Source organism: Salmo trutta, unplaced genomic scaffold (genome assembly GCF_901001165.1).
Source record: "Salmo trutta unplaced genomic scaffold, fSalTru1.1, whole genome shotgun sequence".
In the NCBI taxonomy this organism is placed as follows: Eukaryota; Metazoa; Chordata; class Actinopteri; order Salmoniformes; family Salmonidae; genus Salmo; species Salmo trutta.
In genome coordinates this window covers 322,812-350,467 of record NW_021822681.1, presented here as the reverse complement: position 1 = coordinate 350,467, position 27,656 = coordinate 322,812, and the positions used below count along the sequence as shown (strand labels likewise).

The window sequence follows — 27,656 nt, the reverse complement described above, 5'->3', positions numbered from 1 at the left end:
CGATACCGCTGGTGCCACGACCAGGTGCCTAAAGCCATCGTGGATACCATCTGCAGTGGAAACAGCAAATCAAAGCAGGCCATCGCATTTGTCAGAGCCAGGGGAAAGCCAACACCGCCTACCAGAACCTCCACAAGTCTTCTCACAACAGCTGAAGACTGGGAGCTGAAAGTCAACCTGGGAAAGTAGCACATTGAGGAGGCCAACGAAAGAAAGAGGGCAAAGTACGAGGACCTGGTGGAGCAGTGCCACAGGAGAGCAAGGTATGAGTCATTACTGCTGATATATCTAAGGACATCGCAAGACTCCTTTTTTTAAATAAAAAAATAAGTCCTCTTTACTGTAATGTGATTTGTGGATTCAGATAAAGTATTTAACATGTGTGTGTGTGTGTCTGTGATTGTGTGTACCTTGGGGTAGTACCCTGGGTAGAGTTTCTCAGTAACAGGGCTGATGTATTCTTTCAGAAACTTGAGCCACTCCTTCTCAAAGCCAATCTGGTTCATATGAATATCCACAGTAGGGACGTTCTCATAGCCCCCTGCAAGACGCTCATCCTGGAAAACACAGAAGAAACATGTTGAGCAAAGAGACATAGTCGTCACAGACACTCTCTCTCCCTCTCATAGGTCATCCTCCTCCCCCTCTCTCTCTCCTCTCTCCCTCTCATAGGTCATTCTCTCTCTCTCTACCTCTCATAGGTCATCCTCCTCCTCCTCTCTCCTCCTCCTCCTCTTCCTCCTCTCTCCCTCTCATAGGTCATTCTCTCTCCCTCCTCCTCCCTCTCTCCTCTTCCTCCTCCTACCCTCTCCTCTTCCTCCCTCTCTCCTCTTCGTCCTCCCTCTCCTCCTCTTCCTCCTCCCTCTCCTCCTCCTCCTCTCCTCCTACCGTATGTCTTCCTCCACTCCATTCTCCAAAGTCTTCCATGGTTTCCACCAGATCATCACACATCCTGTCTGTAAAGGATGGGAACCAGTAGACATCAGGACACGGCTGCTCCACGACGGTCTGGTTGTCTTCAAAGATCTGAGAGTAGTTTTCATGGATATACTTGTCCTTCCAGTCCTACAACATATATATAAATATAAATATATAAACATACAGATTTTAAACTATACAGATATTAAACTATATAGATATTAAACTATACTGCTCAAAAAAATAAAGGGAACACTTAAACAACACATCCTAGATCTGAATGAAAGAAATAATCTTATTAAATATTCTTTTCTTTACATAGTTGAATGTGCTGACAACAAAAATCACACAAAAATAATCAATGGAAATCCAATTTATCAACCCATGGAGGTCTGGATTTGGAGTCACACTCAAAATTAAAGTGGAAAACCACACTGCAGGCTGATCCAACTTGGATGTACTGTCCTTAAAAAAAGTCAAAATGAGGCTCAGTAGTGTGTGTGGCCTCCACGTGCCTGTATGACCTCCCTACAACGCCTGGGCATGCTCCTGATGAGGTGGCAGATGGTCTCCTGAGGGATCTCCTCCCAGACCTGGACTAAAGCATCCGCCAACTCCTGGAAAGTCTGTGGTGCAACGTGGCCTTGGTGGATGGAGCGAGACATGATGTCCCAGATGTGCTCCATTGGATTCAGGTCTGGGGAACGGGCGGGCCAGTCCATAGCATCAATGCCTTCCTCTTGCAAGAACTGCTGACACACTCCAGCCACATGAGGTCTAGCATTGTCTTGCATTAGGAGGAACCCAGGGCCAACCGCACCAGCATATGGTCTCACAAGGGGTCTGAGGATCTCATCTCGGTACCTAATGGCAGTCAGGCTACCTCTGGCGAGCACATGGAGAGCTGTGCGGCCCTCCAAAGAAATGCCACCCCACACCATGACTGACCCACCGCCAAACCGGTCATGCTGGAGGATGTTGCAGGCAGCAGAACATTCTCCACGGCATCTCCAAACTCTGTCACGTGCTCAGTGTGAACCTGCTTTCATCTGTGAAGAGCACAGGGCGCCAGTGGCGAATTTGCCAATTTTGGTGTTCTCTGGCAAATGCCAAACGTCCTGCACGGTGTTGGGCTGTAAGCACAACCCCCACCTGTGGACGTCGGGCCCTCATACCACCCTCATGGAGTCTGTTTCTAACCGTTTGAGCAGACACATGCACATTTGTGGCCTGCTGGAGGTCATTTTGCAGGGCTCTGCCAGTGCTTCTCCTGCTCCTCCTTGCACAAAGGCGGAGGTAGCGGTCCTGCTGCTGGGTTGTTGCCCTCCTACGGCCTCCTCCACGTCTCCTGATGTACTGGCCTGTCTTCTGGTAGTGCCTCCATGCTCTGGACATGCTCTGGACAGACACAGCAAACCTTCTTTCCACAGCTCGCATTGATGTGCCATCCTGGATGAGCTGCACTACCTGAGCCACTTGTGTGGGTTGTAGACTCCGTCTCATGCTACCACTAGAGTGAAAGCACCGCCAGCATTCAAAAGTGACCATAACATCAGCCAGGAAGCATAGGAACTGAGAAGTGGTCTGTGGTCCCCACCTGCAAAACCACTCCTTTATTGGAGGTGTCTTGCCTATAATGTCCACCTGTTGTCTATTCCATTTGCACAACAGCATGTGAAATGTATTGTCAATCAGTGTTGCTTCCTAAGTGGACAGTTTGATTTCACAGAAGTGTGATTGACTTGGAGTTACATTGTGTTGTTTAAGTGTTCCCTTTATTTTTTTGAGCAGTGTATATACAGTTGAAGTCGGAAGTTTACATAAACCTTAGCCAAATACATTTAAACTCAGTTTTTCACAATTCCTGATATTTAATCCTGGTAAAAATTCCCTGTTTTACGTCCGTTAGGATCACGGTTTATCACCTGGTAAATATGGGCCATGGTTTATCACCTGATAGATACGGGTCATGGTTTACCACCTGATAAATATGGGCCATGGTTTACCACCTGGTAAATATGGGCCATGGTTTACCACCTGGTAAATATGGGCCATGCAGACACACAGCTGATAAATATGGGCCATGGTTTATCACCTGGTAAATATGGGCCATGGTTTACCACCTGATAAATACGGGCCATGGTTTATCCCCTGATAAATATGGGCCATGGTTTACCACCTGGTAAATATGGGCCATGGTTTACCACCTGGTAAATATGGGCCATGGTTTATCCCCTGGTAAATATGGGCCATGGTTTACCACCTGGTAAATATGGGCCATGGTTTATCACCTGATAAATACGGGCCATGGTTTATCACCTGATAAATACGGGCCATGGTTTACCACCTGATAAATACGGGCCATGGTTTACCACCTGATAAATACGGGCCATGGTTTATCACCTGGTAAATACGGGCCATGGTTTATCACCTGATAGATACGGGTCATGGTTTACCACCTGATAAATATGGGCCATGGTTTACCACCTGGTAAATATGGGCCATGGTTTACCACCTGGTAAATATGGGCCATGCAGACACACAGCTGATAAATATGGGCCATGGTTTATCACCTGGTAAATATGGGCCATGGTTTACCACCTGATAAATACGGGCCATGGTTTATCCCCTGATAAATATGGGCCATGGTTTACCACCTGGTAAATATGGGCCATGGTTTACCACCTGGTAAATATGGGCCATGGTTTACCACCTGGTAAATATGGGCCATGGTTTATCCCCTGGTAAATATGGGCCATGGTTTACCACCTGGTAAATATGGGCCATGGTTTATCACCTGATAAATACGGGCAATGGTTTATCACCTGATAAATACGGGCCATGGTTTACCACCTGATAAATACGGGCCATGGTTTATCACCTGGTAAATACGGGCCATGGTTTATCCCCTGATAAATATGGGCCATGGTTTATCACCTGGTAAATATGGGCCATGGTTTATCACCTGATAAATATGGGCCATGGTTTATCCCCTGGTAAATACGGGCCATGGTTTATCCCCTGGTAAATACGGGCCATGGTTTATCACCTGATAAATATGGGCCATGGTTTAAGTCATTGATTGACTCAACACTCCAATGGAAATTAAGCTGTTTGGTTCTAATGAAGGTCTTGAGAAAAGTGTGTTTTTGTATGAATGCATGTGTGTGTGTGTGTGTGTGTGATGGTGTGTGTGTGTTGGTGTGTGTGTGATGGTGTGTGTGTGATGGTGTGTGTGTGATGGTGTGTGTGTGTGTGTGTGTGTGTGTGTGTGTGTGTGTGTGTGTGTGTGCTCACCAGAGGGTTGTCAAAGATCTGCCACATGTCAGGATGCAGTCGGCTGGTGTTGTAGTTGGAGGAGGAGACCAGACGGCCAAACTCATCTCGATTAGACACAAACATAAACACTCCCTGTAACACAACATAGGACATACAGACAGTCATATATACAGGGATGTACAGGGCCTTCAGAAAGCATTCACACACCTTGACTATTTCCCATTTGTGTGTTACAAACTGGGTTTAAAATTGATTGAATTGTCATTTTGTGTCAATGATCTACACAAAATACTCTGTAATGTCAAAGTGGAAGAAACATTTAACGTTTATAAAAAATAATTTAACAAACATATCTTGATTAGATTAGTATTCACACCCCTGAGTCAATACAGAAAGAAAAGGTATCTCCCAGCCTTGCAGACACCATGTCAGGGTCCATATCATAATATATCATAGATAATATTACATATATAATATATACCTGGTCTCATAATATATCATAGATAACATTACATATATAATATATACCTGGTCTCGTACGGCCTTGCAGACACCATATCAGGGTCCATATAATATATCATAGATAACATTACATATATAATATATACCTGGTCTCGTACGGCCCTGCAGAAGACCATGTCAGGGTCCATCCCCTCCTGACTGTACAGACTGACCTGAGACAGTCTACCTCTCAAGACTGACCCCTTTATCATGTAGACCTGGGTGATATAGGGAACGTTCCATAGACCACTACAGAGAAAGAGAACATATAGAATATATAGGGATGTATAGATAACATATAGAATATATAGGGTTATACAGAGAACATCCAGAATATATAGGGATATATAGATAACATATATAATATATAGGGATATATAGATAACATATATAATATATAGGGATATATAGATAACATATATAATATATAGGGTTATACAGAGAACATCCAGAATATATAGGGATATACAGAGAACATCCAGAATATATAGGGTTATATAGATAACATATATAATATATAGGGTTATACAGAGAACATCCAGAATATATAGGGATATATAGATAACATATATAATATATAGGGTTATACAGAGAACATCCAGAATATATAGGGTTATACAGAGAACATCCAGAATATATAGGGTTATATACATAACATATATAATATATAGGGTTATACAGAGAACATCCAGAATATATAGGGATATATAGATAACATATATAATATATAGGGTTATATAGAGAACATCCAGAATATATAGGGTTATACAGAGAACATCCAGAATATATAGGGTTATACAGAGAACATACAGAATATATAGGGTTATACAGAAAACATATATAATATAGGGTTATACAGAGAACATACAGAATATATAGGGTTATATAGATAACATATATAATATATAGGGTTATACAGAGAACATCCAGAATATATAGGGTTATACAGAGAACATCCAGAATATATAGGGATATATAGATAACATATATAATATATAGGGTTATATAGAGAACATATATAATATATAGGGATATATAGATAACATATACAATATATAGGGATATATAGATAACATATATAATATATAGGGTTATACAGAGAACATCCAGAATATATAGGGATATATAGATAACATATATAATATATAGGGTTATACAGAGAACATCCAGAATATATAGGGATATATACATAACATATATAATATATAGGGTTATACAGAGAACATCCAGAATATATAGGGATATATAGATAACATATATAATATATAGGGTTATATAGAGAACATCCAGAATATATAGGGTTATATAGAGAACATATATAATATATAGGGATATATAGATAACATATATAATATATAGGGATATACAGATAACATATATAATATATAGGGTTATACAGAGAACATCCAGAATATATAGGGATATATAGATAACATATATAATATATAGGGATATATAGATAACATATATAATATATGGGGATATATAGATAACATATATAATATATAGGGTTGTACAGAGAACATCCAGAATATATAGGGATATATAGATAACATATATAATATATAGGGATATATAGATAACATATATAATATATGGGGATATATAGATAACATATATAATATATAGGGTTGTACAGAGAACATCCAGAATATATAGGGATATATAGATAACATATATAATATATAGGGTTATATAGATAACATATATAATATATAGGGATATATAGAGAACATCCAGAATATATAGGGTTATATAGATAACATCCAGAATATATAGGGTTATACAGAGAACATCCAGAATATATAGGGATATATAGATAACATATATAATATATAGTGTTATACAGAGAACATCCAGAATATATAGGGATATATAGATAACATATATAATATATAAGGTTATACAGAGAACATCCAGAATATATAGGGTTATATACATAACATATATAATATATAGGGTTATACAGAGAACATCCAGAATATATAGGGATATATACATAACATATATAATATATAGGGTTATACAGAGAACATCCAGAATATATAGGGATATACAGAGAACATCCAGAATATATAGGGTTATATAGATAACATATATAATATATAGGGATATATAGATAACATATTAAATATATAGGGTTATACAGAGAACATCCAGAACATCTAGGGATATATAGATAACATATATAATATATAGGGTTATACAGAGAACATCCAGAATATATAGGGATATATAGATAACATATATAATATATAGGGATATATAGATAACATATATAATATATAGGGTTATACAGAGAACATCCAGAATATATAGGGATATATAGATAACATATATAATATATAGGGATATACAGATAACATATATAATATATAGGGTTATACAGAGAACATCCAGAATATATAGGGATATATAGATAACATATATAATATATAGGGATATATAGATAACATATATAATATATGGGGATATATAGATAACATATATAATATATAGGGTTGTACAGAGAACATCCAGAATATATAGGGATATATAGATAACATATATAATATATAGGGATATATAGATAACATATATAATATATGGGGATATATAGATAACATATATAATATATAGGGTTGTACAGAGAACATCCAGAATATATAGGGATATATAGATAACATATATAATATATAGGGTTATATAGATAACATATATAATATATAGGGATATATAGAGAACATCCAGAATATATAGGGTTATATAGATAACATCCAGAATATATAGGGTTATACAGAGAACATCCAGAATATATAGGGATATATAGATAACATATATAATATATAGTGTTATACAGAGAACATCCAGAATATATAGGGATATATAGATAACATATATAATATATAAGGTTATACAGAGAACATCCAGAATATATAGGGTTATATACATAACATATATAATATATAGGGTTATACAGAGAACATCCAGAATATATAGGGATATATACATAACATATATAATATATAGGGTTATACAGAGAACATCCAGAATATATAGGGATATACAGAGAACATCCAGAATATATAGGGTTATATAGATAACATATATAATATATAGGGATATATAGATAACATATTAAATATATAGGGTTATACAGAGAACATCCAGAACATCTAGGGATATATAGATAACATATATAATATATAGGGTTATACAGAGAACATCCAGAATATATAGGGATATATAGATAACATATATAATATATAGGGATATATAGATAACATATATAATATATAGGGTTATACAGAGAACATCCAGAATATATAGGGATATATAGATAACATATATAATATATAGGGATATATAGATAACATATATAATATATAGGGTTATACAGAGAACATCCTGAATATATAGGGATATATAGATAACATATATAATATATAGGGATATATAGATAACATATATAATATATAGGGTTATACAGAGAACATCCATAATATATAGGGATATATAGAGAACATCCATAATATATAGGGATATATAGATAACATATATAATATATAGGGATATACAGAGAACATATATAATATATAGGGATATATAGATAACATATATAATATATAGGGTTATACAGAGAACATCCAGAATATATAGGGATATATAGATAACATATATAATATATAGGGATATATAGATAACATATATAATATATAGGGTTATACAGAGAACATCCAGAATATATAGGGTTATACAGAGAACATCCAGAATATATAGGGTTATACAGAGAACATCCAGAATATATAGGGATATATAGATAACATATATAATATATAGGGATATATAGATAACATATATAATATATAGGGTTATACAGAGAACATCCAGAATATATAGGGTTATACAGAGAACATATATAATATATAGGGATATACAGAGAACATCCAGAATATATAGGGATATATAGATAACATATATAATATATAGGGATATATAGATAACATATATAATATATAGGGTTATACAGAGAACATCCATAATATATAGGGATATATAGAGAACATCCATAATATATAGGGATATATAGATAACATATATAATATATAGGGATATACAGAGAACATCTATAATATATAGGGATATATAGATAACATATATAATATATAGGGTTATACAGAGAACATCCAGAATATATAGGGATATATAGATAACATATATAATATATAGGGATATATAGATAACATATATAATATATAGGGTTATACAGAGAACATCCAGAATATATAGGGATATATAGATAACATATATAATATATAGGGTTATACAGAGAACATCCAGAATATATAGGGTTATACAGAGAACATCCAGAATATATAGGGATATATAGATAACATATATAATATATAGGGATATATAGATAACATATATAATATATAGGGTTATACAGAGAACATCCAGAATATATAGGGTTATACAGAGAACATATATAATATATAGGGATATATAGATAACATATATAATATATAGGGATATATAGATAAAATATATAATATATAGGGTTATACAGAGAACATCCAGAATATATAGGGATATATACATAACATATATAATATATAGGGATATATACATAACATATATAATATATAGGGATATATACATAACATATATAATATATAGGGTTAACATATAGAAAATATAAAGTTACAGTTGAAGACAGAACTTTACATACACTTTAGCCAAATGGATTTAAACTCAGTTTTTCACAATTCCTGACATTTAAATCCTAGTAAAAATTCCCTTTCTTAGGTCAGTTAGGATCACCACTTTATTTTAAGAATGTGAAATGTCAGAATAATAGTAGAGAGAATGATTTATTTCAGCTTTTATTTCTTTCGTCACATTCCCAGTGGGTCAGAAGTTTACAAACACTCAATTAGTATTTGGTAGCATTGCCTTTAAATTGTTTAACTTGGGTCAAACATTTCAGGTAGCCTTCCACAAGCTTCCCACAATAAGTTGGGTGAATTTTGGCCCATTCCTCCTGACAGAGCTGGTGTAACTGAGTCAGGTTTGTAGGCCTCCTTGCTCGCACACGCTTTTTCAGTTCTGCCCACACATTTTCTATGTGATTCAGGTCAGGGCTTTGTGATGGCCACTCCAATACCTTGACTTTGTTGTCCTTAAGCCATTTTGCCACAACTTTGGAAGTATGCTTGGGGTCATTGTCCACTTGGAAGACCCATTTGTGACCAATGTTTTAACTTTCTGACTGATGTCTTGAGATGTTGCTTCAATATATCCACATAATTTTCCTCCCTCATGATGTCATCTAGTTTGTGAAGTGCACCAGTCCCTCCAGCAGCAAAGCACCCCCACAACATGATGCTGCCACCCCCGTGCTTCACGGTTGGGATGGTGTCCTTCGGCTTGCAAGCCTCCCCCTTTTTCCTCCAGACAAAACGATGGTCATTTTGGCCAAACAGTTGTATTTTTGTTTTATCAGACCAGAGGACATTTCAAATCTTTGTCTCCATGTGCAGTTGCAAACCGTAGTCTGGCTTTTTTATGGCGGTTTTGGAGCAGTGGCTTCTTCCTTGCTGAGCGGCCTTTCAGGTTATGTCGATATAGGACTCGTTTTACTGTGGATATAGATACTTTTGTACCTGTTTCCTCCAGCATCTTCACAAGGTCCATTGCTGTTATCCTGGGATTGATTTGCACTTTTCGCACCAAAGTACGTTCATCTCTAGGAGACAGAACGTGTCTCCTTCCTGAGCGGTATGACGGCTGCGTGGTCCCATAGTGTTTATACTTGCGTACTATTGTTTGTACAGATGAACGTGGTACCTTCAGGCATTTGGAAATTTCTCCCAAGGATGAACCAGACTTGTGGAGGTCTACCATTTTGTTTCTGAGATCTTGGCTAATTTCTTTTGATATTCCCATGATGTCAAGCAAAGAGAGTTTGAAGGTAGACCATGAAATACATCCACAGGTACACCTCCAATTGACTCAAATGATGTCAATTAGCCTATCAGAAGCTTCTGAAGCCATGACATCATTTTCTGGAATTTTCCAAGCTGTTTAAAGGAACAGTCAACTTAGTGTATGTAAACTTCTGACTCACTGGAATTGTGATACAGTGAATTATAAGTGAAATAATCTGTCTGTAAACAATTGTTGGAAAAATTACTTGTGTCATGCACAAAGTAGATGTCCTAACCGACTTGCCAAAGCTATAGTTTGTTAACAAGAAATGTGTGGAGTGGTTGAAAAACGAGTTTTAATGACTCCAACCTGAGTGTATGTAAACTTCCTACTTCAACTATATATAGGGTTATATAGTGTGTGTGTGTGTGTGTGTGTGTGTGTGTGTGTACTCACACTCTCTTGCCCTGTACGATATCGATGTAGTCTTCAGATCGAGAGTAGAACCCCTCAGGACTCAGAGCTCCCCAGAAGTTCGACCACAGTTTGCCATGTCTGGACAACATGGGAGCTATCACTGACCTGGAGACAGACAACATGTTTAGGGTGTAGTGTGTTAGTTAGACCACACTATCACTGACCTGGAGACAGACAACATGGGGGCTATCACTGACCTGGAGACAGACAACATGTTTAGGGTGTAGTGTGTTAGTTAGACCACACTATCACTGACCTGGAGACAGACAACATGTTTAGGGTGTAGTGTGTTAGTTAGACCACACTATCACTGACCTGGAGACAGACAACATGTTTAGGGTGTAGTGTGTTAGTTAGACCACACTATCACTGACCTGGAGACAGACAACATGTTTAGGGTGTAGTGTGTTAGTTAGACCACACTATCACTGACCTGGAGACAGACAACATGTTTAGGGTGTAGTGTGTTAGTTAGACCACACTATCACTGACCTGGAGACAGACAAAGATAAAGTAGTGTGTTAGTTAGTTAGTTAGTGTGTTCTTAGATAAAGTAGTGTGTTAGTTAGTTAGTGAGTTAGTTAGTTAGTGTGTTGTTAGATAAAGTAGTGTGTTGTTAGATAAAGTAGTGTGTTGTTAGATAAAGTAGGGTGTTGTTAGATAAAGTAGGGTGTTGTTAGATAAAGTAGTGTGTTGTTAGATAAAGTAGTGTGTTAGTTAGTTAGTGTGTTAGTTAGATAAAGTAGTGTGTTGTTAGATAAAGTAGTGTGTTGTTAGATAAAGTAGTGTGTTAGTTAGTTAGTGTGTTGTTAGATAAAGTAGTGTGTTAGTGTGTTGTTAGATAAAGTAGTGTGTTAGTGTGTTAGTGTGTTGTTAGATAAAGTAGTGTGTTGTTAGATAAAGTAGTGTGTTAGTTAGATAAAGATAGGGTTAGGGCATAGGGTTCAGTGGTTTAGATATAATCAGGTATTTTTTTTATTTTACCTATATTTAACTAGGCAAGTCAGTTAAGAACAAATTTGTTTTTTTTGACAACGGCCTAAGAACAGAACTACAGACCCAGTATCCCTTCTCTCTATAAAACTACAGACCCTGTATCCCTTCTCTCTATAAAACTACAGACCCTGTATCCCTTCTCTCTACAAAACTACAGACCCTGTATCCCTTCTCTCTACAAAACTACAGACCCTGTATCCCTTCTCTCTATAAAACTACAGACCCTGTATCCCTTCTCTCTATAAAACTACAGACCCTGTATCCCTTCTCTCTATAAAACTACAGACCCTGTATCCCTTCTCTCTACAAAACTACAGACCCTGTATCCCTTCTCTCTATAAAACTACAGACCCTGTATCCCTTCTCTCTATAAAACTACAGACCCTGTATCCCTTCTCTCTATAAAACTACAGACCCTGTATCCCTTCTCTCTACAAAACTACAGACCCTGTATCCCTTCTCTCTATAAAACTACAGACCCTGTATCCCTTCTCTCTATAAAACTACAGACCCTGTATCCCTTCTCTCTATAAAACTACAGACCCTGTATCCCTTCTCTCTATAAAACTACAGACCCTGTATGAGCGTGCGGTCTCTGACCAACTCTCTCAGAACGATCAAAGACCTCTCCATCATGGTTTACACAGGGTCCCCCTCCCAGAGTGCAAAGAGCCTTGGCGTGACCCTGGACAACACCCTGTCGTTCTCTGTAAACATCAGAGCAGTGACTCACTCCTGCAGGTTCATGCTCTACAACATCCGTAGAGTACGACCTTTCCTCACACAGGAAACGACGCCGGTTCTAATGCAAGGCACTCGTTCTCTCCCGTCTGAACTACTGCAACTAGCTGTAGGCTGGGATCCCCGCTTGTGCCATTAAACCCCTGTAACTTATCCAGAACGCTGCAGCCCACTTGGTGTTCAACCTTCCCAAGTTTTCCCATGAGACACTGCTCCTCCACTGGCTTCCAGTCGAAGCTCACATCCGCTACAAGACCAGAATGCTTACCTACAAAACAGCAAGAGGAACTGTCCTTCCAGTTGAAGCTCACATCCACTACAAGACCAGAATGCTTACCTACAGAACAGCAAGAAGAACTGCCCTTCCCTACCTTCAGGCTATGATCAAACCCTACACCCCAACCCAAGCACTCCCGTTCTGCCACCTCAGGTCTCTTGGTCCTCCCACCTCTACTGGAGGGCAGCTCCTGCTCAGCCCAGTCCAAGCTATGCAGATACAATGCAGATAGCTCGGTTAGCCATTTGATTACCTGTTCAGGAGTCTTGCGGCTTGGGGGTAATAACTGTTGAGAAGCCATTTTGTCCTAGACTTGGCACTCCGGTACCTCTTGCCATGCGGTAGTAGAGAGAACAGTCTATGACTGAGGTGGCTGGGGTCTTTGACAATACTATGACAGTGATATGTGGTTGTCCCACCTAGCCATCTGAAGATGAATGCACTAACTGTAATTCTCTCTGGATAAGAGCATCTGCTAAATGACTAACATGTTGTGGAAAGCCTAAAGGTCAGGAGTAAAAATGTGCTAAACAAGTCACATAATAATCTCATGATAAACTGTAGACCACACTATCTACCAAGAGAGTTTATCTGTATTTTCGTAGCTGTCTACATACCACCACAGACCGATGCTGGCACTAAAACCGCACTCAACCAGCTGTATACGGCCATAAGCAAACAGGAAGACGCTCATCCAGAGGCAGCGCTCCTAGTGGCCGGGGACTTTAATGCAGGGAAACTTAAATCAGTTTAACCTCATTTCTATCATCATGTTAAATGCACAACCAGAGGGAAAAAAATATGGACCACCTTTACTCCACACACAGAGACGAGTACAAAGCTCTCCCCCGCCCTCCATTTGGTAAATCTGACCATAATTCTATCCTCCTGATTCCTGCTTACAAGCAAAAACTAAAGCAGGAAGTACCAGTGACTCGGTCTATAAAAAAGAGGTCAGATGAAGCAGATGCTAAGCTACGGGACTGTTTTGCTATCATAGACTGGAACATGTTCTGGGATTCTTCCGATGGCATTGAGGAGTACACCACATCAGTCACTGGCCTCATCATTAAGTGCATCAAGGACGTACGTGCATACCCCAACCAGAAGCCATGGGTTACAGGCAACAGTCGCACTGAGCTCAAGGGTAGAGCTGTCACTTTCAAGGAGCGGGACTCTAACACGGAAGCTTATAAGAAATCCCGCTATGCCCTCCGACGAAACATCAAACAGGCAAAGCATCAATACAGGACTAAGATTGAATCCTACTACACCGGCTACGATTCTCATCGGATGTGGCAGGGCTTGCAAACTATTACAGACTACAAAGGGAAGCACAGCCGCAAGCTGCCCAGTGACACGAACCTACCAGATGAGCTAAATTACTTCTATGCTCGCTTCGAGGCAAGTAAAACTGAAACATGCATGAGAGCACCAGCTGTTCCGGATGACTGTGTGATCATGCTCTCCATAGCGGATGTGATTAAGACCTTCAAACAGGTCAACATTCACAAGGCCGCAAAGCCAGACAGATTACCAGGGCGTGTGCTCTGGGCATGTGCTGACCAACTGGCAAGTGTCTTCATTGACAAACTCTGTCTGAGTCTGTAATACCAACATGTTTCAAGCAGACCACCATAGTCCCTGGCCCAAGAACACGAAGGTAACCTGCCTAAATAAATACCGACCCGTAGCACACACATCTGTAGCCATGAAGTGCTTTGAAAGGCTGGTCATGGCTCACATCAACACCATTATCCCAGAAACCCTAGACCCACTTCAATTTAAATACCGCACCAAGCAATCTCTATTGCACTCCACACTGCCCTTTCCCACCTGGACAAAAGGAACACATGTGAGAATGCTGTTCATTGATTACAGCTCAGCATTCAACACCATAGTGCCCTCAAAGCTCATCACTAAGCTAAGGACCCTGGGACTAAACTCCTCCCTCTGCAACTGGATGCTGGACTTCCTGACGGGCCGCCCCCAGATGGTAAGGGTAGGCAACAACACATCTGCCACGCTGATCCTCAACATGGGGGCCCGTCAGGGGTGCGTGCTCAGTCCCCTCCTATACTCCCTGTTCACTCATGACTGCATGGCCAGGCACGACTCCAACACCATCATTACGTTTGCTGATGACAACAGTGGTAGGCCTGATCACCGACGAGACAGCCTATAGAGAGGAGGTCAGAGACCTGGTCGGGTGGTGCCAGAATAACAACCTATCCCTCAACGTAACCAAGACAAAGGAGATGATTGTGGACTACAGGAAAAGGAGGACCGAGCACTCCCCCATTCTCATCAACGGGGCTGTAGTGGAGCAGGTTGAAAGCTTCAAGTTCATTGGTGTCCACATCACCAACAAACTATCATGGTCCAAACACAGTAAGACAGTCGTGAAGAGGGCACGACAAAGCCTATTCCCCCTCAGGAGAATGAAACAGTTTTGGCATGGGTCCTCAGATCCTCAAAAGGTTCTACAGCTGCACCATCGAGAGCATCCTGACGAGTTGCATCACCGCCTGGTACGGCAACTGCTCGGCCTCTGACCGCAAGCCACTACGGAGGGTAGTACATACAGCCCAGTACATCACTGGGGCCAAGCTTCCTGCCATCCAGGACCTCTATATCAGGCAGTGTCAGAGAAAGGATCTACAAATTGTCAAAGACTCCAGCTACTCCAGTCATAGACTGTTCTCTCTGCTACCGCACGGCAAGCGGTACTGGAGCACCAAGTCGAGGTCCAAAAGGCTTCTTAATAGCTTCTACCCCCCAAGACATATGACTCTTGAACAGCTAATCAAATAGTCACTTTACCTCTACCTACATGTACATATTACCTCAATTACCTCGACTAACAGAGCTTGAAGAATTTTGAAAAAAATATTGGGCAAATGTTGTACAATCCAGGTGTGGCGAGCTGTTAGAGACACAGCTGTAATCGCTGAGAAAGGTGCTTGTATAAAGTTCTGACTCAGGGGTGTGAATACTGATGTAAATTAGATATTTATGTCTTTAACTTCCATAACGTTTCTAAAAACATGTTGTCATTATGGGGTATTGTGGGTAAATGAGTGAGACAAATATATTTAATACATAGTGAATTCAGGCTGTAACAACATGTGGAATAAGTCAAAGGGTATGAATACTTTAGGAAGGCATGATGACAACATCAGGGTTAGTGTGTAGGGTGTTGGGCATAGTGCGTAGTCTGCAGGGTGTAGTCTGTAGGGTGTTGGGTGTAGTCTGTAGGGTGTAGTGTGTAGGGTGTAGTCTGTAGTGTGTAGTCTGTAGGGTGTAGTGTATAGGGTGTAGTGTATAGGGTGTAGTCTGTAGGGTGTAGTCTGTAGGGTGTAGTGTGTAGGGTGTAGGGTGTAGTGTGTAGGGTGTAGTCTGTAGTGTGTAGTCTGTAGGGTGTAGTGTGTAGGGTGTAGTCTGTAGGGTGTAGTCTGTAGTCTGAAGGGTGTAGTCTGTAGGGTGTAGTGTATAGTGTGTAGGGTGTAGTCTGTAGGGTGTAGTCTGTAGGGTGTAGTATGTAGGGTGTAGTATGTCGGGTGTAGTCTGTAGTGTGTAGTGTATAGTGAGTAGGGTGTAGTCTGTAGGGTGTAGTGTGTAGGGTATAGTGTGTAGGGTGTAGTCTGTAGTGTGTAGGGTGTAGTCTGTAGGGTGTAGTGTGTAGGGTATAGTGTGTAGGGTGTAGTCTGTAGGGTGGAGTGTGTAGGGTATAGTGTGTAGGGTGTAGTCTGTAGGGTGTAGTGTGTAGGGTGTAGTCTGTAGGGTGTAGTGTGTAGTCTGTAGGGTATAGGGTGTAGTGTGTAGTCTGTAGGGTGTAGTGTGTAGTCTGTTGGGTGTAGTGTGTAGTCTGTAGGGTGTAGTGTGTAGGGTGTAGTGTGTAGGGTGTAGGCTATAGTGTGTAGGGTATAGTGTGTAGGGTGTAGTCTGTAGTGTGTAGGGTGTAGTGTGTAGTCTGTAGGGTGTAGTGTGTAGGGTGTAGTGTGTAGTCTGTAGGGTGTAGTGTGTAGGGTGTAGTGTGTAGGGTGTAGTGTGTAGGGTGTAGTGTGTAGGGTGTAGTGTGTAGGGTGTAGTGTGTAGGGTGTAGTGTGTAGGGTGTAGTGTGTAGTGTGTAGTGTGTAGGGTGTAGTGTGTAGGGTGTAGTGTGTAGGGTGTAGTGTGTAGGGTGTAGTCTGTAGGGTGTAGTGTGTAGGGTGTAGTGTGTAGGGTGTAGTCTGTAGGGTGTAGTCTGTAGGGTGTAGTGTGTAGGGTGTGGTATTCTTACTTGTTCTCTTCTATAAGGACCCGGAGAACATCAGGGTTGACGATAACGACATCAGCATCGATACTGAAGTAGTAATCACACTGACTGTCCTTCTTACACGCCTCCCTACACACACACACACACACACACACACACACACACACACACACACACACACACACACACACACACACACACACACACACACACACAACACAGGTTACATGAATGGTGATGCAGGTTCCCTCCTCATGTTCTAAGCAGCTTATTGTTACAGTAACAGTGTTTAGGGTTCCCTCCTCATGTTCTAAGCAGCTCATTGTTACAATAACAGTGTTTAGGGTTCCCTCCTCATGTTCTAAGCAGCTCATTGTTACAATAACAGTGTTTAGGGTTCCCTCCTCATGTTCTAAGCAGCTCATTGTTACAGTAACGGTGTTTAGGGTTCCCTCCTCATGTTCTAAGCAGCTCATTGTTACAATAACAGTGTTTAGGGTTCCCTCCTCATGTTCTAAGCAGCTTATTGTTACAATAACAGTGTTTAGGGTTCCCTCCTCATGTTCTAAGCAACTTATTGTTACAGTAACGGTGTTTAGGGTTCCCTCCTCATGTTCTAAGGAATAGTTCTAGGTGTAGTCCTCACACAGCCATGGTTCGAGCCTGGTCCTGTTGTAGGTTCTCCTCCGGTCCGACCAGCCTGGCGTCAGGGAACAGAACACGATGCTTCTCCCAGAACCGCTGAATGTTCTGCTCATGATACACCACCTAACAATTACACCATTACACACCATTACACACCATTACACACCATTACACACTACTACACACCATTACACACTACTACACACCATTACACACTACTACACACCATTACACACCGTTACACACAGTTACACACCATTACACACTGTTATACACCATTACACACTACTACACACCATTACACACTACTACACACCATTACACACCGTCACACACCATCACACACCGTCACACACCGTTACACACCGTTACACACCATTACACACCATCACACACCATCATACACCATCACACACCGTTACACACCACTACACACTACTACACACCGTTACACACCGTTACACACCGTTATACACCATTACACACTGTTACACACCATCACACACCATCACACACCGTTACACACCATCACACACCGTTACACACCATCACACACCATTACACACTACTACACACCATTACACACCATCACACACTACTACACACCATTACACACCATTACACACAGTCACACACCATTACACACTACTACACACTACTACACACCATTACACACCACTACACACCATTACACACCACTACACACCACTACACACCATTGCACACTACTACACACCATTACACACCACTACACACCATTACACACTACTACACACCATTACACACCACTACACGCTACTACACACCACTACACACCATTACACACAACTACACACCGTCACACACCGTTACACACCACTACACACCGTCACACACCACTACACACCATCATACACCATTACACACCATTACACACCATCACACACCATCACACACCATTACACACCATTACACACCATCACACACCGTTACACACCATCACACACCATTACACACCATCACACACCATTACACACTACTACACACCATTACACACTACTACACACCATTACACACTACTACACACCATTACACATCATTACACACCGTCACACACCATTACACACCACTACACACCATTACACACCACTACACACCATTACACACTACTACACACCACTACACACATTACACACTACTACACACATTACACACTACTACACACTACTACACACCACTACACACTACTACACACCATTACACACCACTACACACCGTCACACACCGTTACACACCACTACACACCACTACACACCATCACACACCACTACACATCGCCACACACCGTTACACACGTTACACACCGTTACACACATCACACACCATTACACACCGTTACACACCACTACACACCATTACACACTACTACACACCATTACACACCACTACACACCACTACACACCGTTACACACATCACACACCATTGCACACCGTTACACACCACTACACACCATTACGCACTACTACACACCACTACACACTATTACACACATCACACACCATTACACACCGTTACACACCACTACACACCACTACACACCACTACACACCATTACAGACCATTACACACCACTACACACCACTACACACCACTACACACCATTACACACCACTACACACTACTACACACCATTACACACTACTACACACCATTACACACTACTACACACCATCTCACACCGTCACACCGTTACACACCGTCACACACCACTACACACCGTCACACACCGTCACACACCACTACACACCGTCACACACCACTACACACCGTCACACACCATCACACACCGTTACACACCATCACACACCGTTACACACCGTCACACACCACTACACACCATTACACACCACTACACACCGTCACACACCACTACACACCGTTACACACCGTTACACACCGTCACACACCACTACACACCACTACACACCGTCACACACCGTCACACACCACTACACACCACTACACACCATTACACACCACTACACACACCACTACACACCACTACACACCGTTACACACCACTACACACCATTACACACCACTACACACCACTACACACCACTACACACCGTCACACACCACGACACACCACGACACACCATGACACACCGTCACACACCGTCACACACCGTCACACACCGTCACACACCGTTAGAGATATACATCAGCCATATGAAACAAGGTGTTGAAGTGTTTGAAATGTTTAAATGTATTTGGCTGAGCTGTATGTAAACTTCCTGTATTTCTCCATACCTCCATTCATTTGTATGGGTTACCGTGGGTTACCGTCAGATGAGTCCTGCGACACTTGTAGGATGGTGTGTTATGGTGTGATGTGTGTGTGATGGTGTGTGTGTGTGTGTGTGCGTGCGTGTCTGTGTGATGGTGTGTGTGTGTGTGTGATGGTGTGATGTGTGTGTGAGATGGTGTGTGTGTCTGTGTGATGGTGTGTGTGAGATGGTGTGTGTGAGATGGTGTGTGTGAGATGGTGTGTGTGTGATGGTGTGTGTGTGATGGTGTGTGTGTGTGTGTGTGTGTGTGTGTGTGAGATGGTGTGTGTGTGATGGTGTGTGTGTGAAGGTGTGTGTGTGTGTGTGTACTAACGTTGTTGTGTATGAACAGTCTGATGCGGCTGGTTGGGTAGTTGAGGGTGGTCAGTCTCTCTAGAAACTCTTCCAGGAAGGGAGTCGGCTGAACGATGAACACAGAGACGAAGACCAGGGGCATGTCTTCATCCTACACAGAGACAGAGACACAGAGACATAGAGACATAGTCCAGGGGCATGTCTTCATCCTACACAGAGACAGAGACACAGAGACATAGTCCAGGGACATTTCTTCATCCTACACAGAGACAGAGACACAGAGACATAGTCCAGGAACATGTCTTCATCCTACACAGACACAGAGACACAGAGACATACACACAGGCACCATCTCACACTCTCTCATCTCTCCATCACGTCTGTCTGCCTCTCTAATCTCTCCATCACGTCTGTCTGCCTCTCTAATCTCTCCATCACGTCTGTCTGCCTCTCTCATTTCTCCATCACGTCTGTCTGCCTCTCTCATCTCTCCATCACGTCTGTCTGCCTCTCTCATCTCTCCATCACGTCTGCCTGCCTCTCTCATCTCTCCATCACGTCTGTCTGCCTCTCATCTCTCCATCACGTCTGTCTGCCTCTCATTTCTCCATCACGTCTGTCTGCCTCTCATCTCTCCATCACGTCTGTCTGCCTCTCTCTCTCATCTCTCCATCACGTCTGTCTGCCTCTCTCTCTCATCTCTCCATCACGTCTGTCTGCCTCTCTCTCTCATCTCTCCATCACGTCTGTCTGCCTCTCTCTCTCATCTCTCCATCACGTCTGTCTGCCTCTCTCTCTCATCTCTCCATCACGTCTGTCTGCCTCTCTCTCTCATCTCTCCATCACGTCTGTCTGCCTCTCTCTCTCATCTCTCCATCACGTCTGTCTGCCCTCTCATCTCTCCATCACGTCTGTCTGCCTCTCTCTCTCATCTCTCCATCACGTCTGTCTGCCTCTCTCTCTCATCTCTCCATCACGTCTGTCTGCCTCTCTCATCTCTCCATCATGTCTGTCTGCCTCTCTCATCTCTCCATCACGTCTGCCTGCCTCTCTCTCTCATCTCTCCATCACGTCTGTCTGCCTCTCTCATCTCTCCATCACGTCTGTCTGCCTCTCTCTCATCTCTCCATCACGTCTGTCTGCCTCTCTCTCATCTCTCCATCACAAACTGTCTCTATCATTCTTCCACACACACAGGTACGTACAGGTGTGTCGTTGAGGTAAACCAGGTCATCATCACAGATCCCACAGCCGGTCTCGTGAGTCCAAGCAGTCGGGACATAGTTGCCCAGGTAGTTCAACTGGAGCTGGAAGTGTGGGGGGGAAATAATAAATGGAATTCAGAACAAAGTGTCATAATAATAGTAATATAACCAGTCCTCTGTCTGTCTCTAACCCTAATATAACCAGTCCTCTGTCTGTCTCTAACCCTAATATAACCAGTCCTCTGTCTGTCTCTAACCCTAATATAACCAGTCCTCAATCTGTCTCTAACCCTAATATAACCAGTCCTCTGTCTGTCTCTAACCCTAATATAACCAGTCCTCTGTCTGTCTCTAACCCTAATATAACCGGTCCTCTGTCTGTCTCTAACCCTAATATAACCAGTCCTCTGTCTGTCTCTAACCCTAATATAACCAGTCCTCTGTCTGTCTCTAACCCTAATATAACCAGTCCTCTGTCTGTCTCTAACCCTAATATAACCGGTCCTCTGTCTGTCTCTAACCCTAATATAACCGGTCCTCTGTCTGTCTCTAACCCTAATATAACCAGTCCTCTGTCTGTCTCTAACCCTAATATAACCAGTCCTCTGTCTGTCTCTAACCCTAATATAACCAGTCCTCTGTCTGTCTCTAACCCTAATATAACCGGTCCTCTGTCTGTCTCTAACCCTAATATAACCAGTCCTCTGTCTGTCTCTAACCCTAATATAAACCGGTCCTCTGTCTGTCTCTAACCCTAATATAACCGGTCCTCTGTCTGTCTCTAACCCTAATATAACCGGTCCTCTGTCTGTCTCTAACCCTAATATAACCGGTCCTCTGTCTGTCTCTAACCCTAATATAACCGGTCCTCTGTCTGTCTCTAACCCTAATATAACCGGTCCTCTGTCTGTCTCTAACCCTAATATAACCGGTCCTCTGTCTGTCTCTAACCCTAATATAACCAGTCCTCTGTCTGTCTCTAACCCTAATATAACCAGTCCTCTGTCTGTCTCTAACCCTAATATAACCAGTCCTCTGTCTGTCTCTAACCCTAATATAACCAGTCCTCTGTCTGTCTCTAACCCTAATATAACAGTCCTCTGTCTGTCTCTACCCTAATATAACCAGTCCTCTGTCTGTCTCTAACCCTAATATAACCAGTCCTCTGTCTGTCTCTAACCCTAATATAACCAGTCCTCTGTCTGTCTCTAACCCTAATATAACCAGTCCTCTGTCTGTCTCTAACCCTAATATAACCAGTCCTCTGTCTGTCTCTAACCCTAATATAACCAGTCCTCTGTCTGTCTCTAACCCTAATATAACCAGTCCTCTCTGTCTGTCTCTAACCCTAATATAACCAGTCCTCTGTCTGTCTCTAACCCTAATATAACCAGTCCTCTGTCTGTCTCTAACCCTAATATAACCAGTCCTCTGTCTGTCTCTAACCCTAATATAACCGGTCCTCTGTCTGTCTCTAACCCTAATATAACCGGTCCTCTGTCTGTCTCTAACCCTAATATAACCAGTCCTCTGTCTGTCTCTAACCCTAATATAACCAGTCCTCTGTCTGTCTCTAACCCTAATATAACCAGTCCTCTGTCTGTCTCTAACCCTAATATAACCAGTCCTCTGTCTGTCTCTAACCCTAATATAACCAGTCCTCTGTCTGTCTTTAACCCTAATATAACCAGTCCTCTGTCTGTCTCTAACCCTAATATAACCAGTCCTCTGTCTGTCTCTAACCCTAATATAACCAGTCCTCTGTCTGTCTCTAACCCTAATATAACCAGTCCTCTGTCTGTCTCTAACCCTAATATAACCAGTCCTCTCTGTCTGTCTTTAACCCTAATATAACCAGTCCTCTGTCTGTCTCTAACCCTAATATAACCAGTCCTCTGTCTGTCTCTAACCCTAATATAACCAGTCCTCTCTGTCTGTCTTTAACCCTAATATAACCAGTCCCCTCTGTCTGTCTCTAACCCTAATATAACCAGTCCTCTGTCTGTCTCTAACCCTAATATAACCAGTCCTCTGTCTGTCTCTAACCCTAATATAACCAGTCCTCTGTCTGTCTCTAACCCTAATATAACCAGTCCTCTGTCTGCCTCTAACCCTAATATAACCAGTCCTCTGTCTGTCTGTCCATAACCCTAATATAACCAGTCCTCTGTCTGTCTCTAACCCTAATATAACCAGTCCTCTGTCTGTCTCTAACCCTAATATAACCAGTCCTCTGTCTGTCTCTAACCCTAATATAACCAGTCCTCTGTCTGTCTCTAACCCTAATATAACCAGTCCTCTGTCTGTCTCTAACCCTAATATAACCAGTCCTCTCTGTCTGTCTCTAACCCTAATATAACCAGTCCTCTGTCTGTCTCTAACCCTAATATAACCAGTCCTCTGTCTGTCTCTAACCCTAATATAACCAGTCCTCTGTCTGTCTCTAACCCTAATATAACCAGTCCTCTCTGTCTGTCTTTAACCCTAATATAACCAGTCCTCTGTCTGTCTCTAACCCTAATATAACCAGTCCTCTGTCTGTCTCTAACCCTAATATAACCAGTCCTCTCTGTCTGTCTTTAACCCTAATATAACCAGTCCCCTCTGTCTGTCTCTAACCCTAATATAACCAATCCTCTGTCTGTCTCTAACCCTAATATAACCAGTCCTCTGTCTGTCTCTAACCCTAATATAACCAGTCCTCTGTCTGTCTCTAACCCTAATATAACCAGTCCTCTGTCTGTCTCTAACCCTAATATAACCAGTCCTCTCTGTCTGTCTCTAACCCTAATATAACCAGTCCTCTGTCTGTCTCTAACCCTAATATAACCAGTCCTCTGTATGTCTCTAACCCTAATATAACCAGTCCTCTGTCTGTCTGTCCATAACCCTAATATAACCAGTCCTCTGTCTGTCTCTAACCCTAATATAACCAGTCCTCTGTCTGTCTCTAACCCTAATATAACCAGTCCTCTGTCTGTCTCTAACCCTAATATAACCAGTCCTCTGTCTGTCTCTAACCCTAATATAACCAGTCCTCTGTCTGTCTCTAAGCCTAATATATGTTCACCCTTTCATTGTAAACCTCAGTGACTTAAAGGGTTAGTTATGTTTGGGTTCATTATTCATGTAGCATCCTCACCATTAGTGGGATGGGACTTGTAAGGTCTAACTATTAACAATATTATTTTTGCACACGGTACCAGAATGCTATGCTGTACCCCTCATTGCATCAAGACCGCAATTTCTCATCAAATGCAGTGAGTGTTATGGGTTGGATAGGTTTTAGCCTTGTCGGGGTGGAGGATAATGGTGTTATGGCTCGGATAGGTTTTAGCCTGGTCGGGGTGGAGGATAATGGTGTTACGGGTCGGATAGGTTTTAGCCTGGTCGGGGAGGAGGATAATGGTGTTATGGGTTGGATAGGTTTTAGCCTTGTCGGGGTGGAGGATAATGGTGTTATGGCTCGGATAGGTTTTAGCCTGGTCGGGGTGGAGGATAATGGTGTTACGGGTCGGATAGGTTTTAGCCTGGTCGGGGAGGAGGATAATGGTGTTATGGGTCAGATAGGTTTTAGCCTGGTCGGGGTGGAGGATAATGGTGTTATGGCTCGGATAGGTTTTAGCCTGGTCGGGGTGGAGGATAATGGTGTTATGGCTAGGATAGGTTTTAGCCTGGTCGGGGTGGAGGATAATGGTGTTACGGCTCGGATAGGTTTTAGCCTTGTCGGGGTGGAGGATAATGGTATTACGGCTCAGATAGGTCTTAGCCTGGTCGGGGTGGAGGATAATGGTGTTATGGCTAGGATAGGTTTTAGCCTGGTCGGGGTGGAGGATAATGGTGTTCTGGCTCGGATAATGGTGTTATGGGTCAGATAGGTTTTAGCCTGGTCGGGGTGGAGGATAATGGTGTTATGGGTCGGATAGGTTTTAGCCTGGTCGGGGTGGAGGATAATGGTGTTATGGCTAGGATAGGTTTTAGCCTGGTCGGGGTGGAGGATAATGGTGTTACGGGTCGGATAGGTTTTAGCCTGGTCGGGGTGGAGGATAATGGTGTTATGGCTCGGATAGGTTTTAGCCTAGTCGGGGTGGAGGATAATGGTGTTATGGCTCGGATAGGTTTTAGCCTGGTCGGGGTGGAGGATAATGGTGTTACGGCTCGGATAGGTTTTAGCCTGGTCGGGGTGGAGGATAATGGTGTTACGGCTCGGATAGGTTTTAGCCTGGTCGGGGTGGAGGATAATGGTGTTACGGGTCGGATAGGTTTTAGCCTGGTCGGGGAGGAGGATAATGGTGTTATGGGTCGGATAGGTTTTAGCCTAGTCGGGGTGGAGGATAATGGTGTTATGGCTCGGATAGGTTTTAGCCTGGTCGGCGTGGAGGATAATGGTGTTACGGCTCGGATAGGTTTTAGCCTGGTCGGGGTGGAGGATAATGGTGTTACGGCTCAGATAGGTTTTAGCCTGGTCGGGGTGGAGGATAATGGTGTTACGGGTCGGATAGGTTTTAGCCTGGTCGGGGTGGAGGATAATGAGAACAGGGTGGTGGATCAAGTCATGTAAGCAACAAAGGGAGGTAGTTTGTGCGGGTAATCAGCTATATTTCATGCAGAGACATTGGCACGAGTGAGGTGAGGTCGTAGATATAATGTGTTATCATAAAATATGGAGCTAGACAGGATTAAGTAGGTTTATGCTTTGGCTTTATGCTTTCATCTACGGGTTAATGTTAAGTGGGTGGACCAGTTATCGATCTGCTTCCAAAACGTGGGTACAAGTATTACTGACTAAAATCCCCCTTAAAACGTTTTTCACCCAAATCTGGGAACACTTCATCTTTTGTGCTATGGCTAGGATATGCAGTAGGCTTGTATTTGAGGAGATATTTTTTATTTTTCGGGGTGATTTGTCAAAAACTAAATGACTTGTCAAGTCATGTACTCCGGTTCTTGTATACACTGTAACAAGCACATAGAATATTTTCAATATCCTGAAAAGTTGGAGCATCGGAGTAGGATTCTATTGACACGCACGACTCAGCCCGTACTCTACACAGACCGGTGCAGCATAACCAATCAGAGCTGCAGTAGGCCTATATGCAAAAAGACCATTGCCATATATGGATCTGTGCCATTTACTTTGAACTGGACTGTGTTTACAGCATGAGCGGTCGTGAGTAGATGAGCTTGTTTTGAGATCTGTAAGATGGCACTGACAGACCCGGCAGCTCTGCTTCTAGCTCCTAAACAACTTTGCAATACTTCATATTTTTTGTGTGTTATTTCTTACATTATTAGCCCAGAATGTTTTTTGCATTATTACATACAGCCAGAAATAACTTCTGGATATCAGAGCGACGGTAACTCACCAGCATTACGACCAGAAATACGACTTTCCTGAATTGGATCCTTTGTTTGTACCCCCCAGGGCAATTGAACTCAACCCAGAGGCTGATCCAAGACACCGCCGGCGGAGAAGAGGTATTCGGAGTGGACTTCTAGTCCGACTCAGGATACCTGAACACCATCCACCGCTTCCGATTATATTACTCGCTAATGTTCAGTCCCTGGACAATAAAGTAGACGAGATCAGGGCGAGGATCTCCTTCCAGAGATACATCAGGGACTGTAACATACTGTTTCTCAGAATCATGGCTCTCTATGGATATACTGTTCTGGTCCATACAGCCAGCAGGGTTCTCAGTACATCACGCAGACAGGAATAAAGAACTCTCCGGGAAGAAGAAAGGCCGGGGTGTTTCATGATTAACTACTCATGGTGTGATTGTAATAACATACAGAATCTCAAGTCCTTTTGTTCACCTG

General features: G+C 42.1%; 1 protein-coding gene across 1 annotated transcript in view; it reads right to left on the bottom strand.

The window, feature by feature from the left end:
* The window catches only part of plod3 (procollagen-lysine, 2-oxoglutarate 5-dioxygenase 3), an 80,283-nt gene that overhangs the window by 32,875 nt on the left and 19,752 nt on the right, over positions 1 to 27,656 (bottom strand). The window contains exons 8-16 of the mRNA XM_029744587.1: positions 21,834 to 21,935; positions 20,648 to 20,779; positions 18,004 to 18,125; positions 17,382 to 17,486; positions 11,065 to 11,190; positions 4,806 to 4,947; positions 4,216 to 4,329; positions 889 to 1,065; positions 411 to 557 (exon numbers count right to left, since the gene is read on the bottom strand). Of these exons, the coding sequence (XP_029600447.1) occupies positions 411 to 557; positions 889 to 1,065; positions 4,216 to 4,329; positions 4,806 to 4,947; positions 11,065 to 11,190; positions 17,382 to 17,486; positions 18,004 to 18,125; positions 20,648 to 20,779; positions 21,834 to 21,935 (1,167 nt within the window). The remainder of the gene's footprint in view (positions 1 to 410; positions 558 to 888; positions 1,066 to 4,215; positions 4,330 to 4,805; positions 4,948 to 11,064; positions 11,191 to 17,381; positions 17,487 to 18,003; positions 18,126 to 20,647; positions 20,780 to 21,833; positions 21,936 to 27,656) is intronic.